Source organism: Hydra vulgaris, chromosome 09 (assembly GCF_038396675.1).
Source record: "Hydra vulgaris chromosome 09, alternate assembly HydraT2T_AEP".
NCBI lineage: Eukaryota > Metazoa > Cnidaria > Hydrozoa > Anthoathecata > Hydridae > Hydra > Hydra vulgaris.
The window spans coordinates 63,960,279-63,986,485 of NC_088928.1; the positions used below are offsets into that span (position 1 = coordinate 63,960,279).

Consider the following 26,207-nt stretch of genomic DNA (forward strand, 5'->3'; position numbering starts at 1 on the left):
TTTTTAGTAGATTTCTTTTATTTAAAACCATTTTTTTTTATAAAAAAACAAAACAACACAAAATTCAGCGCGGTAAATGGAGATTAAATTCCGCTTGAAGTTTTCCGCCCAAAAGCAAACTATTGCGCGTAAATTTCCGCCTAAGCGCAAAAAATTCTGAATGGAGAACGGCCTTTACAATTAATGTTAATTATAATCAACGCGCTTTAAAATAAAATAACTCCCGCATGATTAGCGATGTACTATCAGAGAATCAGTGATCTGGGTAGATATGTATCAAATATTAAAATGTAATTAACTGTAATAAATGTAAACAAACAATGTTTATTGTACCTATACACAACACTAAAACCAATTATGATAATATTGAGGAAGATAAATATATCTAAGTTTTTATACATGACTGCTCCAACCGCGTTTACCTTTAAGTATACCAAAACAGTACTAATTGTTCTTTTTAAATCTGAAATTAAGAAAAGGAATTAAGATACTGCCATTAAAGTTAAATTTAGTAATGATGAGTTTTTAAATATTTCTTAAACAAAAATAAAAAATAGGATCCCTGCGTTTTCCCCCCAAAAAAACGAGTCACGTCTCTAGTTGCATGAATCAGATATAGAATCTCAAATTAATTCGCGCTAAATTCAAAAAAAACTTTCAATTAAAATATGATTTATAATAATGATGACAATAAAACAACTTCGTAAAATCTAAGCACTGTGAGGTAATCCACACTGTAATGATCGGATAATACTACTTTGTGTTGTATATGTAATTTATGTGAAGATTCTAAAAGGATTTACTTAAAATTAACCTCTAAATAAAATAACATTAATTGCCAGCTCCTACAGTTAAAAGATAACTTTCAAAGTTAAAAAACGTTACGAAAAAGTTTTCTGATCGAAGATATTCGACGAAGATTTGATTGAAGATATTCGATTTTAATTGTACCCAAAAGTCGCATTGCAAAATTTTTATTACGTACGCTTTATGACAGAACTAAACAAAAAAATTTTAAGTTTACGTAACTGCGATTTCGTAGTTTTATAACCCTAAATATATATTATCAAAATAAAGTTAAAAATTTTGAAAAAAAAAATCGCATGTCGAAGAATATGGTTAGACCCTGAAGAAGGGTACATCACACGTAATTACAGCAATTTTAAAACACTATAACCGTTTATAACGTGTCTTTGGATTCTCTTTTCCGGACCAATATAGCGGTATGCTGTCCACCCGCAGACACGGCTAATACCTCGTCTTGTGCTAGTGTTAAGTTATTTGATTGAACAAGCGATGGATCAAAAATATCTTCGTCGTCGCCAACTCCTAATTGTAAACTTGTGCCTAAACCCCAAGAGTATAAATGTCCTTTGTCGGTAACAGCAAAGCTAACGGCTTCACCACATGCAATTTTAACAACATTTTCTTTTTCAATCGAAACAATTTTTTTTGGTAGAGAAGTCTCCTTAGCATCTTTTCCTAATCCTAATCGTCCGTATTCTGAACGACCGATAGAATAAGTTTTTCCATTTCCATCAGCTACAAGACTGTGATGTTGCCCCCCATGTATTTGTAGATAGCCATTAGCGTTTTCTCGAATTTCACTTAAAGATTGAATAACTTCAGGATTAAAAAAGTTCTCAGTTGTTCCAGATCCAAGTTGTCCGTAATTATTTAACCCCCACGCGTATACGTCATTATTATCGCGACTCAAGGCAAATGTACAAAAGCTGCCTGCAAAAATGTCAGAAAAAAATTGCTTTTTTCTGAAGCGAACTACTTGAGGTGAAAGTATGATTTCGAGACCACGACGTCCACCACGGTGACCAAAACATTCTTTTATTCTTCCGAGCTGTCCCTGTTCACCAGTTCCGCTTGTATATATCAGTCCTCCAGACGTTAAGATAACTGTATGATCGTTTCCAGAAACCACCTTCACTGCAGGATCATCTATTTGGTCGCCTTTAGGATAAATCTTAATAACTTCATTTTTTTTGCCAATAGACGCTGCCGTTAAACCAATTTGTCCACTCGCGTCCTGCAACAAACTTGGTCGTTAATCTCATACTTAAAAATAAAACAATTTTTTTGTGCAAAATAATTACTTACTCTGTAAGCTCCCCACGCAAAAACTCGTCCGTCATCCGTAAGAGCAGCTGAATGACTATCACCAGCAGATGCATACACAACACGAATACCCTGTGGTAACAATACTTTGCGTGGAATAAATTCTTCGCCATCAGTTCCTTCAGTAGGTCTACCCAGAGCTCCGTCATCGTTGCACCCCCATGAGTATACCTTAAATACAATTAGAAAATAAAAATCATTTTTTATAAATATGTATATAAAAATAAATTTTTAAAAATTATTATTTAAAAAATTGTCAGAGAAGAACAAACAGTTTTTTTTAGAAAAATGAAACTTTTTATAACTAAAGTGAATTGCAACACTATAGAAACTTCATAGGAGAACAACATGATTAAATAGAAAAATCTTCCTTTATTGATAAAAATACTGTTATATCTGTTGTTTTTTTTAAAGGTTTTTTTACAAAATCACAAGGTATAGTAAAAAATACCGTAATTAAAAAAATCGACTTTAGAGCAAAAGCAATTTAAACTACAAATATAGGAAAAATCGCCACAAATTTTTTTTCCAATAAATTCGGTTTAGGTCAATGATATATTATATATACTAGATCTTTAACTTCGATACGAAAGGTGAAGCAGCTTTTGCTCTAATTAGAAATGGCTTCCCCAACATTAACTATATAATATTTGGCGTTTTTTACATATGAATATATGCAACGTAAACTGTCAAGTATAACATCTGTTAAGTATTATGTCAAAAAATCTGTTAGCAACCAATGATTCAGGAGTAGCCCGGTAGAATTTCGATACAACTAGGAATAAAATACTAAAAAGTTGAAACTTTGTTCAAGTCAACATAAATATATAAGTCATCAAAAAAAGGCCCCATCATTTGGATCACCGGAAGGTGCTCTTTTAGGTTTAATTAAAAAAGGGTAATAATTTTTATGATCAAAATTTTTTTTTTTTTAATATTTTTTTCATATATCTTTAGAATGCTGATTGATATTCGTATAAGAACTATGGGTTAAAAACAAATTGTAAAAAAAAAACAAGTAATAAGATTCTTCAGTATTTATTTAGTATGTAATTTTGATAACAAAAACATGATATGAGAAAAAATCTAAAATAAAAGTTATTTAAAACAATATGGTTGATTATGAGTAAAAAATGAATCAAATCAATCTTCAAGTATGTTAACAACTTTATAAGAAACAGTCTAGTATTACCTTAAGATGTACAATAATCACCTTAAGTGCCACTTTAAGATGCGCAAAAGAATGCTAATGGAATATCTTTGTAGTAATGAATATCTTAATCATAGTTTCATGGCACATAATGTAGATTATGTAAATTTATAACATATTGTATATACAGCGGAGAAAATAGAATTAGCCTCACCATGTGCTGATCCAATATTTTGTAAATCTGTAAATAAGTTTTTGCGGTACAACTTTTGTATCCACACACATATAATTACTGTTACAAACAACAACTTTTTAGATTATAATATAGCATAATTAAATTGCGGAACATTTCATAAAACCATAAAATGTATAATACTTGATATTTGCGGTAACAAATAGAATTAGCCTCATCAATAATTATTTTCAGTTTACTAGTATATTTTGATCTGGTGATACGCATTTGTGAGTTAGTTTTTTATTATTATTTGTAAGTTAAACAAAGACTGTGAAATCAGTGCTCATAAAGTTTTTAACATTTGGTTTTTGATACCTTTATTTGAAATGGGACGTGGTAAGCGTTTAACGAATGAAGAATTAGCAGTAATCAAAGCATACAAAGATACAGGCTTATCTAATCGGGAAATTGCAAAGAAAATTAAAGGATCTCCAAAAGTGGTTAACAATTACTTCAAGATTGGCGTTAATTATGGAGCCTATAAGGGAAGTGGTGGCAAACGTAAAATTGATAATCGTACTAAACGAGTTATTGTACGTCGTGCTGCTGCTCAGCACATGACTGCATCTCAAATTCGTGCTGATTTACAATTACCTGTATCTGTTCAACGTGTGAGACAAATCTTACATGAAGATCCAAACACAGTTTGGAAAAAGCGTAAACCAAAACCAAAACTTACTGCTCGTCATAAAAAAGTTAGATTACAATTTGCGAAAGAACACATGTCTTGGCAAGAAGAGTGGCATCAAGTTCTCTTCAGTGATGAAAAAAAGTTCAATCTAGATGGTCCTGATGGCTATCAATATTACTGGCACGATCTTCGAAAAGAGAAAGAAACTCGGATGAGTCGTAACTTTGGGGGTGGAAATGTTATGGTTTGGGGGGCTTTTTCCTTTGCTGGAAAACTTCCACTGGCATGGATTTCAACAAAAATGAATTCACAGGACTACATTGACTTATTAGAAATAAGTTTACTTGAACATGGTGAGGAATTGATGGGTGAAACTTTCACTTTCCAACAAGATAATGCTACTATCCATAATTCAAAGCTTACAAAAGCTTGGTTTAGAGAAAAAAATATTCACGTAATGGAATGGCCCGCACGTAGTCCAGACCTTAACCCAATTGAAAATCTATGGGGAATACTTTCTAGAAAGGTTTATGAAAATGGTAAGCAATTTGAATGCACTTTGGAGCTGAAAACTCGTATCAGAGAAGCTTGGAATGAAATATCTATAGAAACTATCCAAAATCTTGTGACTAGTATGTCAAACCGCATATTTGAAGTCATTAAAAATTCAGGAAGCTATACTAAATACTAAATGAGCGAAAAAACAAAATATTTTTTTTTATTTTTTGTATATAACGCTAATGAGGCTAATTCTATTTTCTCCACAAATTGAATATTTTTAATTTTTTTTTCCATTTGGAATTAATTAAGCATACCAATTTATAAACTTTTTAGTTGTAGTAGAAGTAACAAGAAATAAAGTAGATTTCATAATTGTTTACCTGCAATTTTTGTTAAATTAGAACAAAAAATAAAGGTGAGGCTAATTCTATTTTCTCCGCTGTAGTATAAAAACTATAACTTTGTCAATGTTTTAACTAGTGCTCCATTATAAATAATTTTAAATGCCAAAATTGCTGCTGTACCAACTGCATCTTTATCTGTCCAAAGTTTGTCATTAACTGTGATATTCTTGAAGCTCATTAGATATACTTAGAAGACATAAAAGCAGGGCTTTCCTTTTCCGTATGTTGTAGAGGTGGTGTCACACCTTGACCATGCATGCACAAATAATAAGTGCTCTTTAAACTCACTGACTGTATGAGTTCATTCTTTGATGCTCAAGAGATGACTACCCTTTCCAGGCATGAAATAGACATACATGTTTTCTCTCTAATGATGCAAAAGCATAACAGATGTTTCAGTGTCATCAGCTGCAACTAAAACTTCGCTATTTGATGCTAGCTGTAAAACGTTAGAAACAATTTTTGTATCAGCATCACCTAGGTATATATGCACTTCGATTCCTGCAGCCATAAGATGTTTTGCAGTTTAATGTTTTTAAATAGTAGTTTAAGAGAAGTTTTTACTTTATTTTGTTGGGCTAATAAAAAGTGCTCCAAGCAAAACAGCAATGTTTTATCATCATGGATATTAATAAGATGGGAATTTCTTCCTTCTTGTCTTCTAGCATGCTCATTTGATTTAGTTAAAAGTTTCATACCCATTCAATACGACACTTACTACTCCAAAATTGCGTTAGATTGCAAATCTTGCTGAATTTTAATTCTTTTTACCCATCTTACTTGATGAATCAAAGCTCCATCATTGATTTGAATCTGACAAATTTTGTTTTTTATTTTATCTACATTGCATTGAGCCTCATTTTAAATAACAAGAGGTGTGGTAGTCAACACAAAAATAAAATATCGTTCAACATCGTCATCTCCTAGAGCAATTATCTTGTGAACAGAATGGTAGAGTTAACAAGTACAGAGCTGTCTTCCTCTAGTTTTATTACATTATGCAATGCATCCAATGTTTTTATTTGATCTTAACATCTGATTTTAGCTTCGGTGATAAGTTGTCTAATTTGTTATGAATCATCAATCCAATTTTCTCAACTTTTTTACAATTTATATCATAATTTCCAATAATGGAGACAATACCTGCAGATAGAGAATGCAAGTTTGAGTTTTGATTTATAAACGGATTTTGCCTCCTAAACCACTTTTAACCAAATTTTTTTGGAAATTGTCAACTCTATTTGACACAGTGATAAATTGTTCTGGTTCTACAAACTTCTCAAATTTGACTTCAGTTGAAGTACTTTTCATTGCTTTTTCAAAAACAGATTGAAATGAGGAAAGGTTAATATCTCTGTCATTAACAAGGATATACAGCAGTATAATTTTAAGGGCACGTTTTGCAGAAATGTGTACTGAAAGCGATCCTGCAATAGCTTTCCCGAACATTACTATTTTCTGCGTATAACTTATTAAATAGCTCCTCCAAACCAGATCCTCCCATATGTTTACCAATGCTTCCAATGTAAACCATTATGGTATAAAATCCACCCAATCTACATACTATATTGAAATTTTCTTTTTTAATGATTGCTGTCGTTTTTATCCATAATGGTTGGTCAAAAGTTACACAAGGTTTGGTATGTTTAATTTTTCAGTCTGATCTATAACAAAATAAGGGGTGGAATAAATGAATGCTTCATCAGAAGGATCAAGATCAATTATTGGAAGGAACAAAGCTATTGATTTTTAAAGATAAATCTTTGTATCAGTTACTAGTTGAATAAAACCCGACAAGTTTGGCCGCGGGTACTCAGTAGAATGTTACTAGATCCTTAATAAGGTAATATTTAACACCACCAATTTGTAAAGAAATTGAATGTTGTTTTTTTTGTTTTAAACGTTTTATGGAACTTTTTTGGCATCCAAATACCGAGCTAACCAATATGATACCAATCCCGTGATATGTGCCTTCTCCAGATAGTGTGACAATAATGTGATCTACATTATCAGCAACCCACTGAGCATCAGAAGGCAGCCTTTCTTTTAGATTAACGTTGTCATTTGTCTCAATGGGAGATTGTTTGAAGCGGAAGATTTCATCCAGTTTAACAGAAGACCCAAATTTTTCATGATCCACTAGCCACTTAGAACCAAAAGATTTGCTGAAAGCAATGAGCTCTAAATATGGTAAGGTCTTAAAGCTTGCACATTACATTGTCAAATACTTATTTGCTTTAGTTTAGAATTAGCAATTGAAGAAATGCTATTAAACTACTTTGAACCCATGTTTTTGGATAATCTTTGCAATTGTCTATATCATCAAAAAATAAAAGGGTTTTTTACCGTTTAATTTTAAAAATTAGGTGCGATACTTTTTACACTTTAAATAAACATAAAATACCAAAACAATAATATAGTTTTTAATTATTACTTAAAAGTTTTTACTAAATGCTTTAATGCCCTTGGGTACTGTAAAATTCATTGAATCTATATAAGGTTGTGTAAAAGTAATAAGCATATCTTATTAATTTTTCATTTTCAACCTACAGTTCTCATACAAATATGAATCAGCATTGAATTATCTTTCTAATTTATAAAAACTCGTGAATTACACTTGAATTATTAACCAAAAAAACACAAAACATAACAAAATCTAGATATGAGACGTAGTTAAACTACATCTAAAATATAGATTTTTTTTAACGTTAAGTTGCGTTTCAGCCTACACTTTTTAAAAATTGCATTTTTATAAGTTAAAATAAAATAATTTAAACATAACTTTACGAATTGAAACTTTTTTTTTTCGCAACAAATTAGTTACAAAAAAAAAAAAAAAAGACGAATCTATTTTACAATTAAAATAAACGACAATATTTAGCAGTTTTAAAAAATTTTTTTTTAGTTACAAAAGTCTCAACAAACGCATTATTAAATTCCGTAACTCATGATTTTGAGTTATTTAGTATTTAACAAAATTGTTTTATTTACAATATTATTTAAGTATTTGATTATTTATGTATTTGATTTTTGAAAACGCAATAACACACTTGTCAAAACCAGGGATGCAGAGTCTCAAAAGGACTCCGGCTTTATAACTCTACTTTTTTCAAGTCTGTAGTGTCCAGAAGCTCTAAACATGTTTGTTGACTTATGATCTGCTATAAGAAAAAAATTCATGAGATTTAATGACTTGAAACTTATTGTTTTTAAGCTCGGAGTCCTGGAGTCCTTGCCGCCATTCTACCTAAGGACTCTGGGTTCAAAAAATGATTGTTCCTCTAACCTAAAAGTCTTAATTTTTTTCCTAATAGTAATCCATAAACTTATTTATATTTTTAGAACTCTTGGATACCAAAAACTAGGAAGAAGTAATCTTTTTGTGACTTTAAAATTCGGAGTCCTTTTTGGGACTCTGCATCCCTGGTTAAAACTATTGTAAATAAAAAGTATTTTTTAAAATTAACCCACATTTGTGGTTTAAAAAAAAAAAAAACTTTTTAAAGGTAAATACAACTTTTAAAGCTTTTAAAGTAACGTATCAAAAAAAAAAAAAAAGTACCTTTAAAAGTTAAAATAACTTACAGTACGGTTTAGCAATCTAAGGTACTTATTACCTTTAAAAGTATAACCAATCGGAAGTAATGTAACGTAAAACATTTAAGAATTAAAATGTTTTAATTCTTAAATTTATTTAATTGACGTATTTTAATTACGTTAACGCAATTAAAACACGTCAATTAAATACATTAAAGAATTAAAACGTTTTAATTCTTAAATGAATTTGAATCCATTACTTCGCCTGTATCATATAACATGTAACACAGAAATAGTTGATGCAAAACAAACAATATGGGTCAAGGTTTGAACAAAGTATTTGAAACCATTCAGATACTATGAAATATTTTAATACTATGAAAGAGTTTTTGATTTTATGATTATAGGGGATTATAGGGAAATGATTTTATGATTGTAGGGGATTTTAATTACACAGATACAGTGTGGGACATGAACAAACATAGTGTGGGACATGAACAAATATGGTGTGGGACATGAACAATTTTGGTTATACAAATGAAAGTTTTGAATCAGACTTTCAAAGATTTTTAGATTTGTTGAATAATCATTCATTATTTCAATAAACTTGGGAACCAACTGCTTTGTATAAATTATCAAATGTTTTGGATATAATAACAAATAATTCATCTCAAATTTTTGGTATACAATATCAACCACCGCTTGGAAAAAATATTAAAAATTTCTTTTTAAAACAAACATAAGTCTTTAGAGCTGAATTGAACTCAGAATGGAAGTTTGTTTTAAGTGGAAAACCCTAGGGTAATGTAATAGGACCTCCTCTATCTATCATATTCATTAATGACATGTCAAATCATATGAAATACCTTTTAAATTTATGCTGATGATACAAAACTAATCCAATCAATAAAATCATCAGAAGACCATCATAGTTTGCAAAATAAACTAAAATGTGAAGTAGCGTGTTATGGAATTTTTCAACTTTAACTATACAATGGGTATATAGCTGTTTATAACATAACCTCTTTATTGACATGTGTACATCGAAAAGATCTTGGTGTCATAATATTGTGTGATTAAAAATGGAAACGCAAGTCAATGTTGCAGCTTCTAAAGCCTACAAAGTGTTGAATGTTATGCAAAACACATTAAAATTGACAAAAAAATGGTTGATATAATTTAAAAAGGATAAATTAAACGACATCTCGGGTATTTTCAAATTTAGAATCGCAATATAAATAGGATAATAAGATTTTTGAAAAAAGTGCACGGAAAGCTACAAAATTGGTTTTAAGTATTCAAAATTATAATTACATAACAAGCTGAAAATTTTAAATATCACAACATTAAAAGGCAGAAAAACCAGAGCCAATGCTATTAGGTATTTCAAAATAGTGAATGGCCAATGCTATTAGGTATTTCAAAATAGTTAGTGGATCAGATTTAGTAACATTTTTATAACCTTAATCAAGTTCAATCAATCAATGTATCAGGACCAGCATCCAGTATTTGTAGACATAATGTAAAAATTGACAAAGCATTTGTCAAGACAATGAATTGTGAAGTAACTTATTTACAAATGAATTAGCATCAAAATGGAACAAACTCTCTAATCCAGTTGTATCAGCCAAAAATGTTATTGATTTCAAGAGAAAATATGACAAGTATATGATAAAAAACAATAAAAAGACTAACAAAATTACCATAATATGAATGAATAAACGAGTGCTGTTTAAAGTAAGACTTCTACAGTTATCTTTTTATAAAACAAACTAAAATTTGCACTTAGTGGTTTATATATCTTTATATTATTTGTTTGTATATGACTTAATAATAATAATAATAATAATAACAATAAAAATAATAATAAAAAGAAATAACATCAATAATAATCATTAAACCTAAAATGTTCAAAAGATTTTTAATTAAAATAAAAACAAAATAACATATTTACCTCCCCATGTTCAGAGACTCCAATTGTATGCATACCTCCACAAGTAACTTGGATGAAGTTTACACCTTCTACTTCTTTAATCATTGCTGGTCTTTTTCTTTCTAGAACATTTTCTCCTAGACCTAACTGTCCAACATCCCCTTGGCCTAATGTTAAAATGTGACCAACTTTTTGAGCTAATTTATCATCTAAATAAAAAATCAAAATAGATTTAGAATACTTTATTTCATACTCTGTGACTTTAAATATTCTGTGAAATAAAACAGACTTTTTGGTAAAATAAATTTCAGAAATATCAAAGCTTAGAAATATATATGATGTGAAATATATATATATATATATATATATATATATATATATATATATATATATATATATATACATAAATATATATAAATATACATAAATATATATAAATATATAAATAAATCCTAACAGGTTGTCAGAAAGTTGTTCCGTATTTTGAAGACACAAAAAAAAATTAAAATGCAAGACCTAAATTTTTTTTTATTACTTAATAGACTGCCTACCCCAACCAAACCCTCAGTAGATGTAGCAGCACTACCTTGCATGTCAGGCTATAAGATAGTCGATGTAGCAGCACTCCATTGTGAGTCAGGCTATAAGATAGTCGATGTAGCAACACTCCACGCATGATTTACAGTAAAATAATAAAAAAATAAAAACATTTTTTTTTAAAAAATAAAAATAAAAACATTGTTTATATTATTAAAAATATTCAGAATGCTTTAAAAACATTCTGGTCAATTAAATTTGTGTTTTTGCGGTTTTTTTAAAAAGTGATTAAATTCCAATTAAATTAATGGTTTTAACTTTATGACAACACGGAAATATGGATGAAAGTCAAAAGTAATTAAAAGTGACATATTTGTTGTCAAAAGAATAATTTTTTACTTTCCGCACTCTCAAATGCATAAATTTATATATATATATATATATATATATATATATATATATATATATATATATATATATATATATATATATATATATATTTATAAATTAGTAAAAACACTTATCTAATTTTTGATTACTTCAACACTGTGTTTCACCATCAGTAGGTTCATCAGGAAGAATTCTTCCTGATGAACCTACTGTTGAAGTAATCAAAAATTAGATAAGTGTTTTTACTAATTTATTATTGCTCTGTTCTTTTAAAACATTGAGCACTCTGTTTGTAGAATACACTAACATAATTTACATATATATATATATATATATATATATATATATATATATATATATATATATATAATATATATATATATATATATATGTATATATATATGTAAATTGTATATATATATAATGTATATATATGTATATATATGGGGAGGGTTGGTGCGGCGCAGGGCCCCCTGCGTTAGCCACAGCAGGGGGTGCGCCAGTGCTGCGCCTGGACTGGGGGGGGGTCGGGTGATCCTCTTTTAGGGGAGAAGAAAACCGAAGAATTTTTTTTATTCCCTGTTTTTAATGGGTTGAGTGATTTATAAAAGGTAGTTCGTTAAAAGTATGAATGTAGGAAAATTTTTAAGAATTTTAATTATTTGATCCTCTAAAAGAAGAAGAGTAAACTAATGGAAAGTTATTTGGCTCATGACCAGAATATAAGGGTTTGATTCCTTTCTCTTTATTTTTAAATTAAATATTTAAATTATAAAAATAGAATAATCAATAAGAATAATATTAATAATATTGTTATAATCTTTTCATAAATGATTAAACTTAAAATGAACTGAAACATCTTAGTAATTATAAAATAACATTATGAAAGTAAAGGCGATTGAAATCATAATTTTTTCTTTGAATTTACAAAATAAAACAGTTGATTATATCTATAGAACTAGTACTGTGAAGGAAATTAATAAATAATTTATATTAAAAAATGAAAATCATTTACCTTTTGTATAATGGGCTTATAAAATATAATTAGCAAGCTATAAGGCTAAATAATTTATAAAGTTAATTATTCCCGAAACTTAACGATCTAATTGTGAATAATTTATAGAATGAACCAATAAATGATAAAAATTTTTGGATAATTTGCAATTGGCAGTGAAAAACTAATCGAGTTAAGAAATAGCTGGTTTTTCATGAAATTTATATAAGTAATTTTTTTTAAAAAAAAGCAGTTATTTAATGCAAAGATTATTTAACGAGTAAAAAACAATTTATATCCAACATCAATGAACCTTATAAACACTTAGAAATAAATTTATGATTTAGACAAAAAGCAAATAAGCTTAGAATCAGCTATATTTTAAAAATTACGTAAAACTTTACTTTAGAAAAATTATAATTTTATAATATAGTCAATTATTATCATTTTTGTGGAAAATAGTAATGAAATTTCTTTTAATACATTATGAAAATTTTAAAAGAGTAATAATATAAGCATTAGTAAAATTAAATTTATCCTATTTTTTTCTTAATTTAATAAATTGATTAAGGTAATACAATTTCTCAATTTATAAGGAATATATTAATATATTTTTCAAGAAAATTTTAGTTCACATTTTGTAAAAATCTAAATCAAGTTGGGATAAATAATAAATTAATTTTTTCTTAAGGAACTCGGCAAAATAAAATATCGACTGTTTACCAAAAACATAGCCCTCTAAAATATTGAAGGTGAAACCTGCCCAATGATATAAAAATAATTATAATCTAATTTAAATAATATTAAATGGATGCAGTAACTCTGACTGTAATAAAGTAGCATAATTAGTTGTCATTTAATTGATGGAGAGAATCAATGGTTACAAGAATTTTTCACTGTCTTAAGAAAAATTTTTTAAAATTGAAATAATAGTTAAGATGCTATTTAAAATTGTAAGACGAAGAGACCCTATAGAGCTTTACTATAAACTTTTTTTTTAAGTAATAATAAAAAATTATTAAAATTAGAAAGTTTGGTAGTTTAGTTGGGGCGACTGTTTTTTAAAAATAACAAAAATAAGCAATATAATAAATTTATTTATTGTATAATTAAACAATTTAACAATTACTATAGTAAGCTATAATGACCCGTTATTATAACAAACAATAAATAACGATTAATTAATAAAAGCTACCTTAGGGATAACAGGATAATTTTGTTTTAGAGCCCTTATCAAAAACAAAGTTTGTCACCTCTATGTTGAATTAAGATATCCTAATAATGCAGTAGTTATTGAAGGTAGGTCTGTTCGACCTTTAAAATCTTACATGATTTGAGTTCATTCCGTCGCAAGACAGGAAGGTTTCTATCTGCAATTATAAAATTACTTTAGACTTTTAGTACGAAAGGAATAAAGCTTCATCTAGTTAATTAAAAAAACTAATAAAATTTTTTTGAAAGAATCTAAAAATTTAAAGTAATTATTTAATAAAGAGGGTCGATTAAGTAGATCAAATAGTCTTCAAAATTATTAGTATTGGTTCAAATCCAATACCCTCTGTTTATGAAAAATTTAACATTTTTAATAAGTTTTTTCACTTGTTTATTATTTAATAATTTTATTTATAAAGACATTCCTGAAACAAATCAACTTTCTTTTCAGGAAAGTGCCTCATCTTGTAGTAATAATTTAATATTTTTTCATGATGATACTATGTTTTACATGGTAATTATCCTTGTATTGGTAGGATGATTATTATTTTCTGTAATTATTAACAAAAATTATAATAAATTTTTATTAGAAAATAATTTTATTGAAATTGTGTGAACATTAATACCTGCTATTATATTAATTATTATAGCTATACCTTCTTTATTTTTATTGTATTCTATTGATGAAAATGTTGAACCTTCTTTAACTGTAAAAATAGCTGGTCATCAATGATATTGATCATATGAATATTCTAATTTTTCACCAAACATAGAATTTGATTCTTATATGATTCCTACTGCAGATTTAAATCAAGGTGATTTTAGATTACTTGAAACTGATAATGATCTTGTTTTACCAGTCAATACAAAAATTAAATTGATTGTTTCAAGTGCTGATGTTATTCATTGTTGAACTGTTCCTTCTTTAGGTGTAAAAGTAGATGCTATTCCAGGTCGTTTGAATCAATTAAATTTTATTATTAATAGACCTGGTAAATTTTTTGGTCAATGTTCAGAATTATGTGGTCTTAATCATTCTTTTATGCCTATTTCTATTTACTCTGTTTCTCAAGAAAAATTTATAAATTGATCAATTAACAAAACTTAAAATGTCTCAATTAGATTTATCTTTATATTTCAATCACTATTTTGTTTCACTATTATTATTATTTTTATTAATAATTTTATTAAGTTTAAGATTTTATAATTTTTTTTTGATTTTTAATATAAGAAATAATTTTATTTCAAATAATTTAGAGTCAAATAAAAATAATTTCAAACAATTTTCTATATTATGTAATATATTAAAACTATAATGTCTTCTTATTTTGATCACTTTTTAATTATTAAAATTTTTGGGTTTTTATTTGATTCTCATCTAGTATTAGTATTATCTGTATTTATAATTTTCATAGCTTTAAATTTTAGTTTTATAATTCCTTCAAGGATTCAATTGTTTTTTGAAATGATTATTAACCATTTTTTTCAAATTGTAAAAGAAAATTTAGGAAATAATTCTCAAATATTTGTATTATTTTTATCAACTTTATTTTTTTATCTTTTATCAATTAATCTACTAGGATTTTTTATTTTTACTTTACCCCCTACTACTCATATTTCATTAACTTTTGGATTGTCGTTTTTCATATGATTATCAATAATAATATTTGGATTTTTTAATTTTAAAAGCTCTTATCTAAGTATGTTTATGCCAACAGGAGCTCCTTTAGGTCTTTCTCCCTTATTAGTATTTATAGAATTAGCTAGTCACATTTCTAGGCCTATAGCTTTAGGAATGCGTTTAGCAGCTAATTTAACAGCTGGTCATATCTTATTAGCTATTCTTTCTGATTTCATATTTAAAATGATATGTTTTTCTTCTTCTCTTTTAAATCTATTTCCATTAATGATTATAATATTTATGATTATATTAGAAATAGGTGTTTTAATTATTCAAGCTTATGTTTTTACTCTCTTGTGTTTAATTTATTTAAAAGATAGTTTAATCTTACATTAATGGAAAAACATTATCATCCTTTTCATTTAGTAAATCCCAATCCTTGACCATTTTGTATATCAATGGGTGTATTATACTTAACCTTAAACACTGTTGCCTACTTTCATAAAGGATTTTATTATCCTTTATTATTAAGTTTTATTCTAATAATCTTATTCATGGTTTTATGATTTACAGACATATTTATAGAATCTAGTTTAGAAGGGGCTCATACTAAGTTAGTTTTAACAGGTTTAAAATTAGGTTATTATATTATTTATAATTTAGGTTTATTATATATTAGGTTATTATATTATTTATAATTTCAGAAATATTATTTTTCTTTTCTTTTTTTTGAGCATTTTTCCATTCTAGTCTTTCTCCCTTTATAGAAATAGGAATAAATTGACCCCCTTTAGGGATAATAACCTTAAATCCGTTTTCCATTCCATTATTAAACACTATTATTCTTTTATCATCAGGAATAAGTGTTACTTGATGTCATCATAGTCTAATTCAAAAAAACAGAAATCAAACTTTAATTAGTTTAATAATTACAATTACTTTAGGCTTATTATTTACATTTTTACAAGCTTTAGAATATTTAGAATCTAATTTTTGTATATCTGATTCAGTTTATGGTTCCATTTTTTTCGTAGCCACAGGGTTTCACGGAATTCATGTTATTATTGGTACAATATTTTTATCAGTCTGTTTACTTAAAATTTATTATTCTCATTTTACTAACTCTCGTCATTTTACTTTTGAAGCTGCATCATGATATTGACATTTTGTTGATGTTGTATGATTGTTTTTATACATATGTATCTATTGATGAGGTTCCTAACTCTTTCAGATTGGTATAATTAAAGTTCGATTCTTTAACTGTAATAATTTTCATGATCTTTGATTATAATAATTTATTAATATTTTCACTTGTAGTTTTTGTTATATTAAATTTATATTTAAATAAATATAGTTTTTTTTGTTTAATCCATTAATAATTTCGTTTATTATAATCACACAATTTGTTAAAACAAATTCTTTTTTGTGAATTAGTATAATAATATTTATCATTATTTTAAATAATTTACATTTAAAATTAGAAAATCTAATCTTATACGGTTTTATTTTGTTGTCAGTAATAATAATAATAATACTGTCTAATAATTTAATAATACTATATTTATCTGTAGAGATTCAAACTTTTTCTTTATTAATTCTTATTGGTTCAAATAGAAACAATATAAAAAGTCTAGAAGCAAGTTTAAAATATTTTATTTTAAGCAGCATTTCATATGGATTTTTTCACAAAATTAAATAAATTTCAATCTTGTTGGATTTAAATTTATTTAATTTTGTATTTAATAGCACATCTTCTTTTCATTCTTTTGGTAACTCTATATTAATTCTTTCTCTTCTATTCAAATTAGGTTTAGCTCCTTTTCATTACTGAATTGCTGACATTTATGAAGGATCAGATCTTGTATTGATATTATTATTATCCTCTTTATGTAAATTATGTATATTCATTATTTTATTAAAATTTAATAATAATTTTGAAATGCTTATGCTTTTAGGAGCATTATCAATAATTATAGGAACTATTGCTGGATTTAATCAAACTAAAATAAAGAGGTTAATAGCCTATAGTGGTGTTTCTAATTTTGGGTTTATCATTATAGCATTAAGCCTAAATAATATAATAGGCATTGAAATTTGTTTATTATATCTTTTTATTTATTTATTTACAAACTTATTTATAATTATGATATTAGTATTATATAAAAATAATATAGAATTTATTATAGAATTAAGCGGATACCTAATGAATAATAAAATTTTAACAATTGCTTTAGTTGTAATAATTTTTTCTATAGCAGGAATCCCCCCTTTTTTAGGGTTCTTAAATAAATTTATTCTTATTTCTACTTTAATAAATTATAACTATATTATAGCAGGATGTTTATGTTTATTAATTACCTGTATTGGAATAGGTTTTTATTTAAGAATAGTAAAAATACTTTTATTTCAAAATAATAACTTTTATGTTTCTTGAAATAATATTATTTCTTTAAATAAAAATAGTTTATATCTGAGTTTTATTTATTTAGGTTTTATTTTATATTATACATTGTTTTATTTATTAAACCCTAAATTTTTTATTTCTTTCTTAATTTATATATTAAATTTATAACATGATTTTAATTATAATTCTTTTACCTTTATTTAGTAGCATATTATGCGGATTATTTGGTAGATTTTTTGGTAATAAAGGAGCTAAATTGATTTCTTTTGTTATTATCATTATAACACTTATAAACTCTTGAATTGTTTTTTTGAATTGTTTTTTTTTAAATTGATTTAATTTAGGATTATTAAGTAATTCATTTAATCTAAAGTTTGATTTAATAACCATTAACATGCTAGTTTTAGTTATCACTGTTTCATTTTTTGTTCATTTATTTTCCTATTCTTATATGGAAAACGACCCTCATTTATCAAGATTTATTTCTTATTTATCGTTGTTTACTTTTTTTATGATTATATTAATATCAAGCTCAAACTTAATTCAACTTTTTATAGGATGAGAGGGGGTTGGATTATGCTCATATTTATTAATTAATTTTTGATATACTAGAATACAAGCAAATAAATCAGCAATTAAAGCAATGGTTATAAATAAACTAGGAGACATTGGATTGCTAATTGGAATAATATATCTATGAATTTTTACAGGATCATTTGAATTCAATGATATATTTATAATTTCTACTACTAATAATATTTCTATACTTTATATTCCATTATTTTTCATTTTAATAGGAGTCATAGGAAAGTCTGCCTAATTAGGGTTTCATATGTGATTACCTGATGCAATGGAAGGGCCTACACCAGTTTCAGCTTTAATTCATGCAGCTACGATGGTTACAGCCGGAGTATTTTTAATTATCAGAATGTCACCTGTATTTGAACTTTCATCTACTGTGTTAATCTTGATCATTATTATAGGAAGTTTAACTTCTTTTTTTTCGGCAACTATAGGAATGGTTCAAAATGATTTAAAAAAAGTGATAGCATATTCTACTTGCAGTCAACTAGGTTATATGATAATGATTTGTGGTTTTTCTTTTTATGATCTAAGTTTATTTCACTTAATAAATCATGGATTTTTTAAAGCATTATTATTCCTTAGTGCAGGATCCATTATACATGCTATAAATGATGAACAAGACATGAGAAAATACGGTGCTTTAAAAAATTTTCTACCTTTAGTATTCGTTTTTATAATTATAGGATCTGTAGCATTACTAGGGTTACCGTTTTTATCAGGATTTTATTCTAAAGATTTAACTGTTGAAGTAGCATTGTTTTCAAATTTTTTATCTTTTTCTGTTTGAATTAGCATTAGTGCTGTGTTTATTACAGCCTTTTATTCTTTAAGATTAATTTATTATACATTTATTAACAACCCACAGCAAAGTAGAAATAATTTTTCTAATATTCATGAAAGTGATTATAAAATTATTATTTCATTAACTTTATTAACATTATTTTCTATTTTTTCTGGTTACATGTTTCAATTCATAATTATAAAAGATAATTTTCCTAATATGATTTATAATATTAGTAAATTATTACCTCTTTTTTTTAGTATACTAGGAATTATTATAGCTACAATAATATTTACTAATTTAAATAAGACTTGAAACATTATTTTTGTCAATTATTTTAGAGGTATTTATTTATTTTTTATAAATAATTGATATTTCGATATTTTAATAAATTACATTTTTTCTAAAAAATTAAGTCCTTTAGGGTATAAAATTACTTATAAACTTATAGATAATCAAATTTTAGAAAGTTTAGGACCGTCTTATTTTAATAAAATTATAGGTATAATTTCAAACAAATCAAGTAAAATTTATTTAAATTCTATTTATTCTTATATTTTAATTACATGTATTTTTTTTATATTTTGCATTTTAATTAATATCAAAAATTAAAATCTATTTCTTAGGACTAGCAGGAATGCCTAGAAGATATGCAGACTTTCCAGATAGCCTACTCACTTGAAACACCATTAGTTCTTTAGGTTCGATTATTTCTATTATAGGAGTGGTTTGATTTATTTATGTAATTTTTGATGCTCTTTATTCAGAAGAAAAATTCATTTCTTGAAATAATTTAGACATTGAAAAAACTAATACTTTAGAATGATCACTGAATTGTCCCCCTAACCATCATACTTTTAACGAACTACCTTTTATAAATCACTCAACCCATTAAAAACAGGGAATAAAAAAAATTCTTCGGTTTTCTTCTCCCCTAAAAGAGGATCACCCGACCCCCCCAGTCCAGACGCAGCACTGGCGCACCCCCTGCTGTGGCTAATGCAGGGGGCCCCGCGCCGCACCAACCCCCCCCATATAAATTGTATATATATATAATGTATATATATATATATATATATATATATATATATATATATATATATATATATATATATATATGTGTGTGTATTTGTGCAAAATATACATAAAATATTAAAAAGCAGTGTATGGAATTATACCCTATCCACAAAAAAGTTTTTCTGCAGAAACATTTTTTATTTAGCTAGTTATAAGGTATGCAGTTACATATTGAATGCACATTTAATTCCAGATGCAAGCTATGTTTTAATAAAAGATTTGGCAAGCTATGTTATTTTACCTATCTAATACTAGTAATCCAAGGTAGAATACCCACAATTGAGTTAAGTTTCAAGAAGAAGTTGCATGACTAGATTTAAGAAGAACTGCATGACAAAAAACCTTTAAAAGAAATTAAAGCCTAAGAGCCCTAAAATCTTGAAAATCTTCCACTAGGTATTGCAAAAAATAAAAAAAGAAGAAAAAAAAATCTGCATACGCATGAAGCATGAGTTATGATATCTACAAATCAAGAAAAAACAAATGTTACATCTAAATTTTATTTATTACAATAATTTTTATAAATATGAGCAAAAACTGAAAAAAATCATAATTGAGAAAATTTTTTTCATTTTCCTCTCGTCTCCCCTTCCCACTCTTTTTCTGCACTGAAAGCATTAGAACTGCTTAAAAACTATTTTTGACAGATGCAAAACTCAAAGCTGGTGTTTTTATTGACCTTCCAACATGTGAATTAGAGCACAACAGCAACTGGTATCGAGTGGCAGGCATTGCCTTTTAAAAACACAATAAAGAAAAGCAACCTTATCGGATGTTAATTTAGCAATGGATTGTATATATGGTTTCCATGAAAGGTCAGTAATAAACTATAATCCAAGAAGACATAAAGAAGAGAACTCAGTGAGAGGGTTGGTATTCAATTATATAGAAATGTTAACAGCATTGCAATAGTTGTTTGCATTAAATAACTGAGTTTTTTTGGAGTAAACAGGGGCTATTTTTAGGAGAATAATTTAGGTGGTAGTACCTCCTTTCTTATGGCAGTGCTGGCATCTGCTATAAGGAAATTTGGCAGAAACATCTCCCTAAGCAGACATTTTTTTGCAAAAAAAAAAAGAAGCTGTATAACTAAAAAAAGGTTCGCTATTTCTGAATTTGGGCGACGCCCAAATGTCGTCCATTACATTCAATGCTGTTGAAAAAGGTCCAGAATAGCCAGTTGTAAATTATCAATCTGATCAATACAATGATTTAAGAAAACGGAAATTATGGAAATAGTCAATACTTTGATATAGTTAAACAAATGATTTAAGTTTTTGAAAGGTTTGATTGCAAAATATCAAAATGCATATTCTCTTGACTTTTTTTTCTTTAAGTCTAGTGCAGTAAGTAATAAACAAGGAAAAAGAATCAATCAAGCTTTAATTCAATATCAGTCATAAAAACCAAATATCAAGGCAAATTCAAATCAAACATGATAGGAGATTTTGTTGGCTTTTATGTTAGAAAAACAGATTACAGAAAAGATTACAGAACGACTTGTTTTTGCAAAGGGTGAATGTTATTTAAAAAAATACCAGTCAGAAGTCCCGAAGGGCAACTAGACAGTTATTACTGTCTAGTTTTATTTTTTATATTTTTTAATATTTTATAATAAAATCATATTTTTATTTTAAAACTTATGTTTAATGATAAAAATATGATTTTATTATTAAACAAAAGTTTAATAATAAAATCATATTTTGAACTGTAAAGATTTTATTACTTTTAATTATTTTAAAGAAACTTTTAAAAAGCATTTAATGTATTTATATACTAAATTGCATTATATAATTTTACTAAATGTAAAACAAAGTCTATTTGAATTAAATTACATGCATGTGAATCAAAAGACAAGCACATGAACCTAATGTTAATATTAATGTTAATGTTTTTCAAAATGTTGAAGACTAATTTTAAAGGAAGTTTTTTTTTCAATTCAAATTCCTTTTTTAAATCACATTTTGCAAATTTATTTAGTATCATTTTTTTTAAATATGTTATAATGAGATTGTAAATTTTGAATCACTTGAATGGGAACATGAATCATTAATAATAAATAACATTTTAATTGTCATAGTTAAAATATACTTTTATTTAAACTTTGATACTTTTATAATCAAACAAAAAGTTAAAGATTATTAATGATGCACATAGAAACTTTTTTCTAAAAAATAACTTGCATTTTAAATCAAATTAAAAACTGTTTAAACTTAGAGAAGATCAAGCAAGAATAATAAAATATTTCTTCTCTTTTTAATAAAATAAACTATTTTTAATTAAACAGTTTCTTATTATTTTCATTTCTTTTGTTAATTGTACTTTAGTAGTCTGATATATTACCAAAAAAATTACTAATAATTATAGAAGACCACTTAAGGAAGACATAAAAATTATTGATAATTATGGAAGACAACCCAAGAAAGACATAAAAATTACTGATAATTATGAAACACTTTTTAGTTATAATTAGTATTTTTTTAAATTACTATGATTCAAAAAGAAAAAAGAAAAAAAAAGGAATTTAATAACTTTTGAGGAAAAAAAATGTTTAGAATGTTTGGCTTGGACTAAGCCATTCTAAAGTTAGCTTGATCAAGGCTGTTAAACAAAGACTGTTGCTCTTAATATATCAAAAGCTTTCATTAAAGACTGATATTTCATTAAAGATTGGTAAGACCAGCTTCTCTATAAGCTCCCTTTATATGGTGCTTGTAGAATAGTGATTATGAAGATAAGATAGTGAAGTCATTCTTTTCTAACAGTATCAAGTTGTCTTCAAAGGTCAACATTTCCTTTCTTTCCAGTAACTTCTGGGTTAAACAGAACCAAAGTATCCTTAGTTTTGTTTTGATTCTTATCTATAACAATGATCTGATAATCTTACTTCTTAAGTTGCTCTATTTGCTGATGACACAACTATAAACCCCAGTCTTGACAAAAAAGTCACCACTTTTTGATTGCTTAGAACTTGTAGTGGATTGTGAAGTTAACCTAAACAAAACTCAGTTGCTAAAATTATCACAATGCTGAATTCTCAGTTTTCGATGTTGTTTTTAATACAGCCTACCAATGCTTTTTTTTATTCATCTAAAAAACTTGTTATTTTTATTAATCTTCATGCTTATACTAAATGGGTTAATTCTAATACCATTGACCTTCCAGTCACTAATCTCAAATCTTGTATTTTTTTTTTACCTGGCACTAATAATGTGACATCTCATATTTTCCATGAGGGGCCAGCACTTAATGACAATTCAAGAAGATATAAAGTAGAGGACTCAGTCAAGGTGTTGCTATTCATCAATATAGGAATATCAGCAGTAGTAATGTATTGATGGCAAAGGCCAATTGTAGCTAATAATAGGTTTTTATGTATTCATATAAGGGCAATATAATAATATTATTGATGTAAAATACATATATAACATGTGCAGTGACAGTGACTATACATCAGCAGTGACTCAGCCCACTCGCCTATGCTATTGGTACCCAGCAACCAATTAATTGGCTTAATTATCAGCTGATTAATCAGCCAATGACCTTGGTTGATTTATCTGCATTGGCCGATGCATCAGCATTGACTAATAAGCTAAACCAAACTGGTGCATAGGCACACCTTATATATTAATTTTAAGAAAACCTTTGTACACAAACATAAACAAGTATGTACCTTTTTTGGCATATTTTTCTGGTGATTTAATTGATTCATCAATTGTTTTTCTCTTTTGACGGTTATCTTTTTTTTTTATAGTAGGCATTTGTTATGCTTTTTTGTATCTAAAAAGTAATTCCTACTTTATTAAAAGTAATATAAAACGCAATTATCAATTTCAATCAAATTATAATACTAAAAAGTAATGTAATAAACAACTTTCATTCAAATTTATATTTCATTCAAAAATCAATTTGAAAATTATTTAAAAAATATTTATGCTGTTTTATCTCCTGCAGTTTTTCTACAAGAAGTTGAACTAAAAATTATAAATTTTACAATGACCATTTTAATTGGTAATATTTTTAAATGTTTGTCTTAACTATAGTAACTACAGAAAAAAAAATAATAATAAAATATAACACAGGTGTGGTCATGACTCTTTATGTCAAAGACATAAAGAGTCATGTAAAAATCTAAAATAGATAGTTTTCACACTATCTATTTTAGATAGTGCTCTCACTATATATTCAAAGTAGTGTTTGCAAACTAAACACATCCTAAAATACTTTACACGAATTACAAAGAATTCTTGACAATATTGACAGTCACTAACCCTATCTAACAACAGATTTGTCTCACTGTAGAACTTTCAGTTCTATGGAGTAGCAAAAAGCTTGTAGTTCTGAAAATCACATTCAAATTGGAGCAAAGTACAAACAAAATAAACCATGTTTATAATCGAAATTTCACTAAATTTATGATTAAAAGACTAAAATGTTAATAATATTAGAATATTTTGGATAGGTTTCTTCTTTAAAAGAATCTTCATAGATTAAAAAACTGAAAATGACTTTTTTTTTGAAAATTTTTTTTTAAATTAGAAGTTTTTCCTTAAAGAATAAAAAAAATAAGCTATTAGTGAAACATGTTTAGAAAAACATTTTATTGACTGCAATTTTAGGGTTGATTTTTTTATCTGGATTTAGAGATATTATTGACTTTTGTATACTTAGTACTAAAAGAATGGTCTACATCAAAAAACATTTATTTTACCTGAAGGGATGCAATAAAAACATATATAAAAAAAATAATCTTAAAAAAAAATTAGTCTAAAAAAAATCAATCCCTTCTATAAACATAGAATAAACTGCATTAAAACAAAATGTTTTAAGAAAGATTGGTATTTTACAATGTAAAAAAGACTTAATACACATTAAAGGTACATAATACCCCTTTAACACCTACTTCGTTTAGAGGATATGATAATTGTTATATCATAATATATTTTATACATAAAAATTTGTAACGTATAATAACGTATAATAACGTAAAACAACATATCATAAGTTATGAATATTAACGACATTATCTTTCATATCTTTTAGTAAATTTTTACAGTTTCAATAACAAATTGTTGCTTTTTTTTTGGTCGACTGTTCATCCACGTTAAAACCTTGTCATAATAACTGGCTTCTCTAATATCAAAATCAGAATTGTTTGAAAATATACATTACTTATGCTTGTGATAAATGTTTGGAAACGAGCAAATAAATTAGAACCGAAAGTTTAATAGTAATAGAAATACCTTGTCATAATAACTGGCTACTCAAAAATCAAAATCAGAATTGTTTGAAAATAAATTAGAACCAAAATTTAATAGTTATAGAAATACAAGAGAAAAATAATTGAATATACAAGTGAATAGTTAATAAATTAATAAATCAATAGCTGCTCAACATTAATAAACTATTAAATTAATCTTCCCGCGCATAAGATTTTATAATTTCAGTTTAAATCGGAAGTTTGATTTAAATCCAAAGCCGAAGAATTGCCTCAGGATAAAATTCTAAATTCTATTGATGCGCACACTGTTGCCTTCCAGTATATAATATACTGTTATAATAATGTTAGCAAAAACTTAAAATATTTTTTTTCTTTTTTGTTCCAATTATAAGCAAGGAAGCTAATAATTAAAATTGACAAAGTATATCGGTTCAGGCGGCGCCCAGTGGAGTATTTAAGGTCAAAAGTTGATCATAATTATTTTATGGCTTTTATCAATTAGATAAACAATAAAAAGCAGTTTGAAATCATAATATAACATTAAAAATAATTGGGCAGGTTTTTTTTACCCAAAAATGTTGATATCTATTTTATATCTACTTGACAAGGTTTCCAAAATGATACTACAGTTTTTAATAAGTCCAATGTTAACTCCTGTAGTGCAGAATGAGGTTTGAGGATCTGAGGAAAATCTTTTTGATGTATTGCCATCATTAGTATTCCCGAAACCTGCAGTTGGAATATCCACCAGCGGCCCCATTTTCTCTTTGAATTTGTTTTTTTTTGTTTCGGCCACAATTATTTTATCATCTTGTGTTCTCGCTTGCCATTTTTTCATGGGAATGTGGTATAATAAATGTAGTA

General features: G+C 26.6%; 1 protein-coding gene across 1 annotated transcript; it reads right to left on the reverse strand.

Moving 5' to 3' along the window:
• Nucleotides 1–1,106: 1,106 nt before the first annotated feature.
• LOC100212311 (regulator of chromosome condensation) lies at nt 1,107–23,922 on the reverse strand. Its single transcript, XM_065806319.1, has 4 exons — nt 23,796–23,922; nt 10,543–10,730; nt 2,113–2,301; nt 1,107–2,041 (listed from the first exon to the last, which is right to left on the reverse strand). The coding sequence occupies exons 1-4, from the start codon at nt 23,881–23,883 to the stop codon at nt 1,181–1,183; spliced, it is 1,326 nt and encodes a 441-aa protein (XP_065662391.1). The 5' UTR covers nt 23,884–23,922; the 3' UTR covers nt 1,107–1,180.
• Between the last annotated feature and the right edge of the window lie 2,285 nt (nt 23,923–26,207).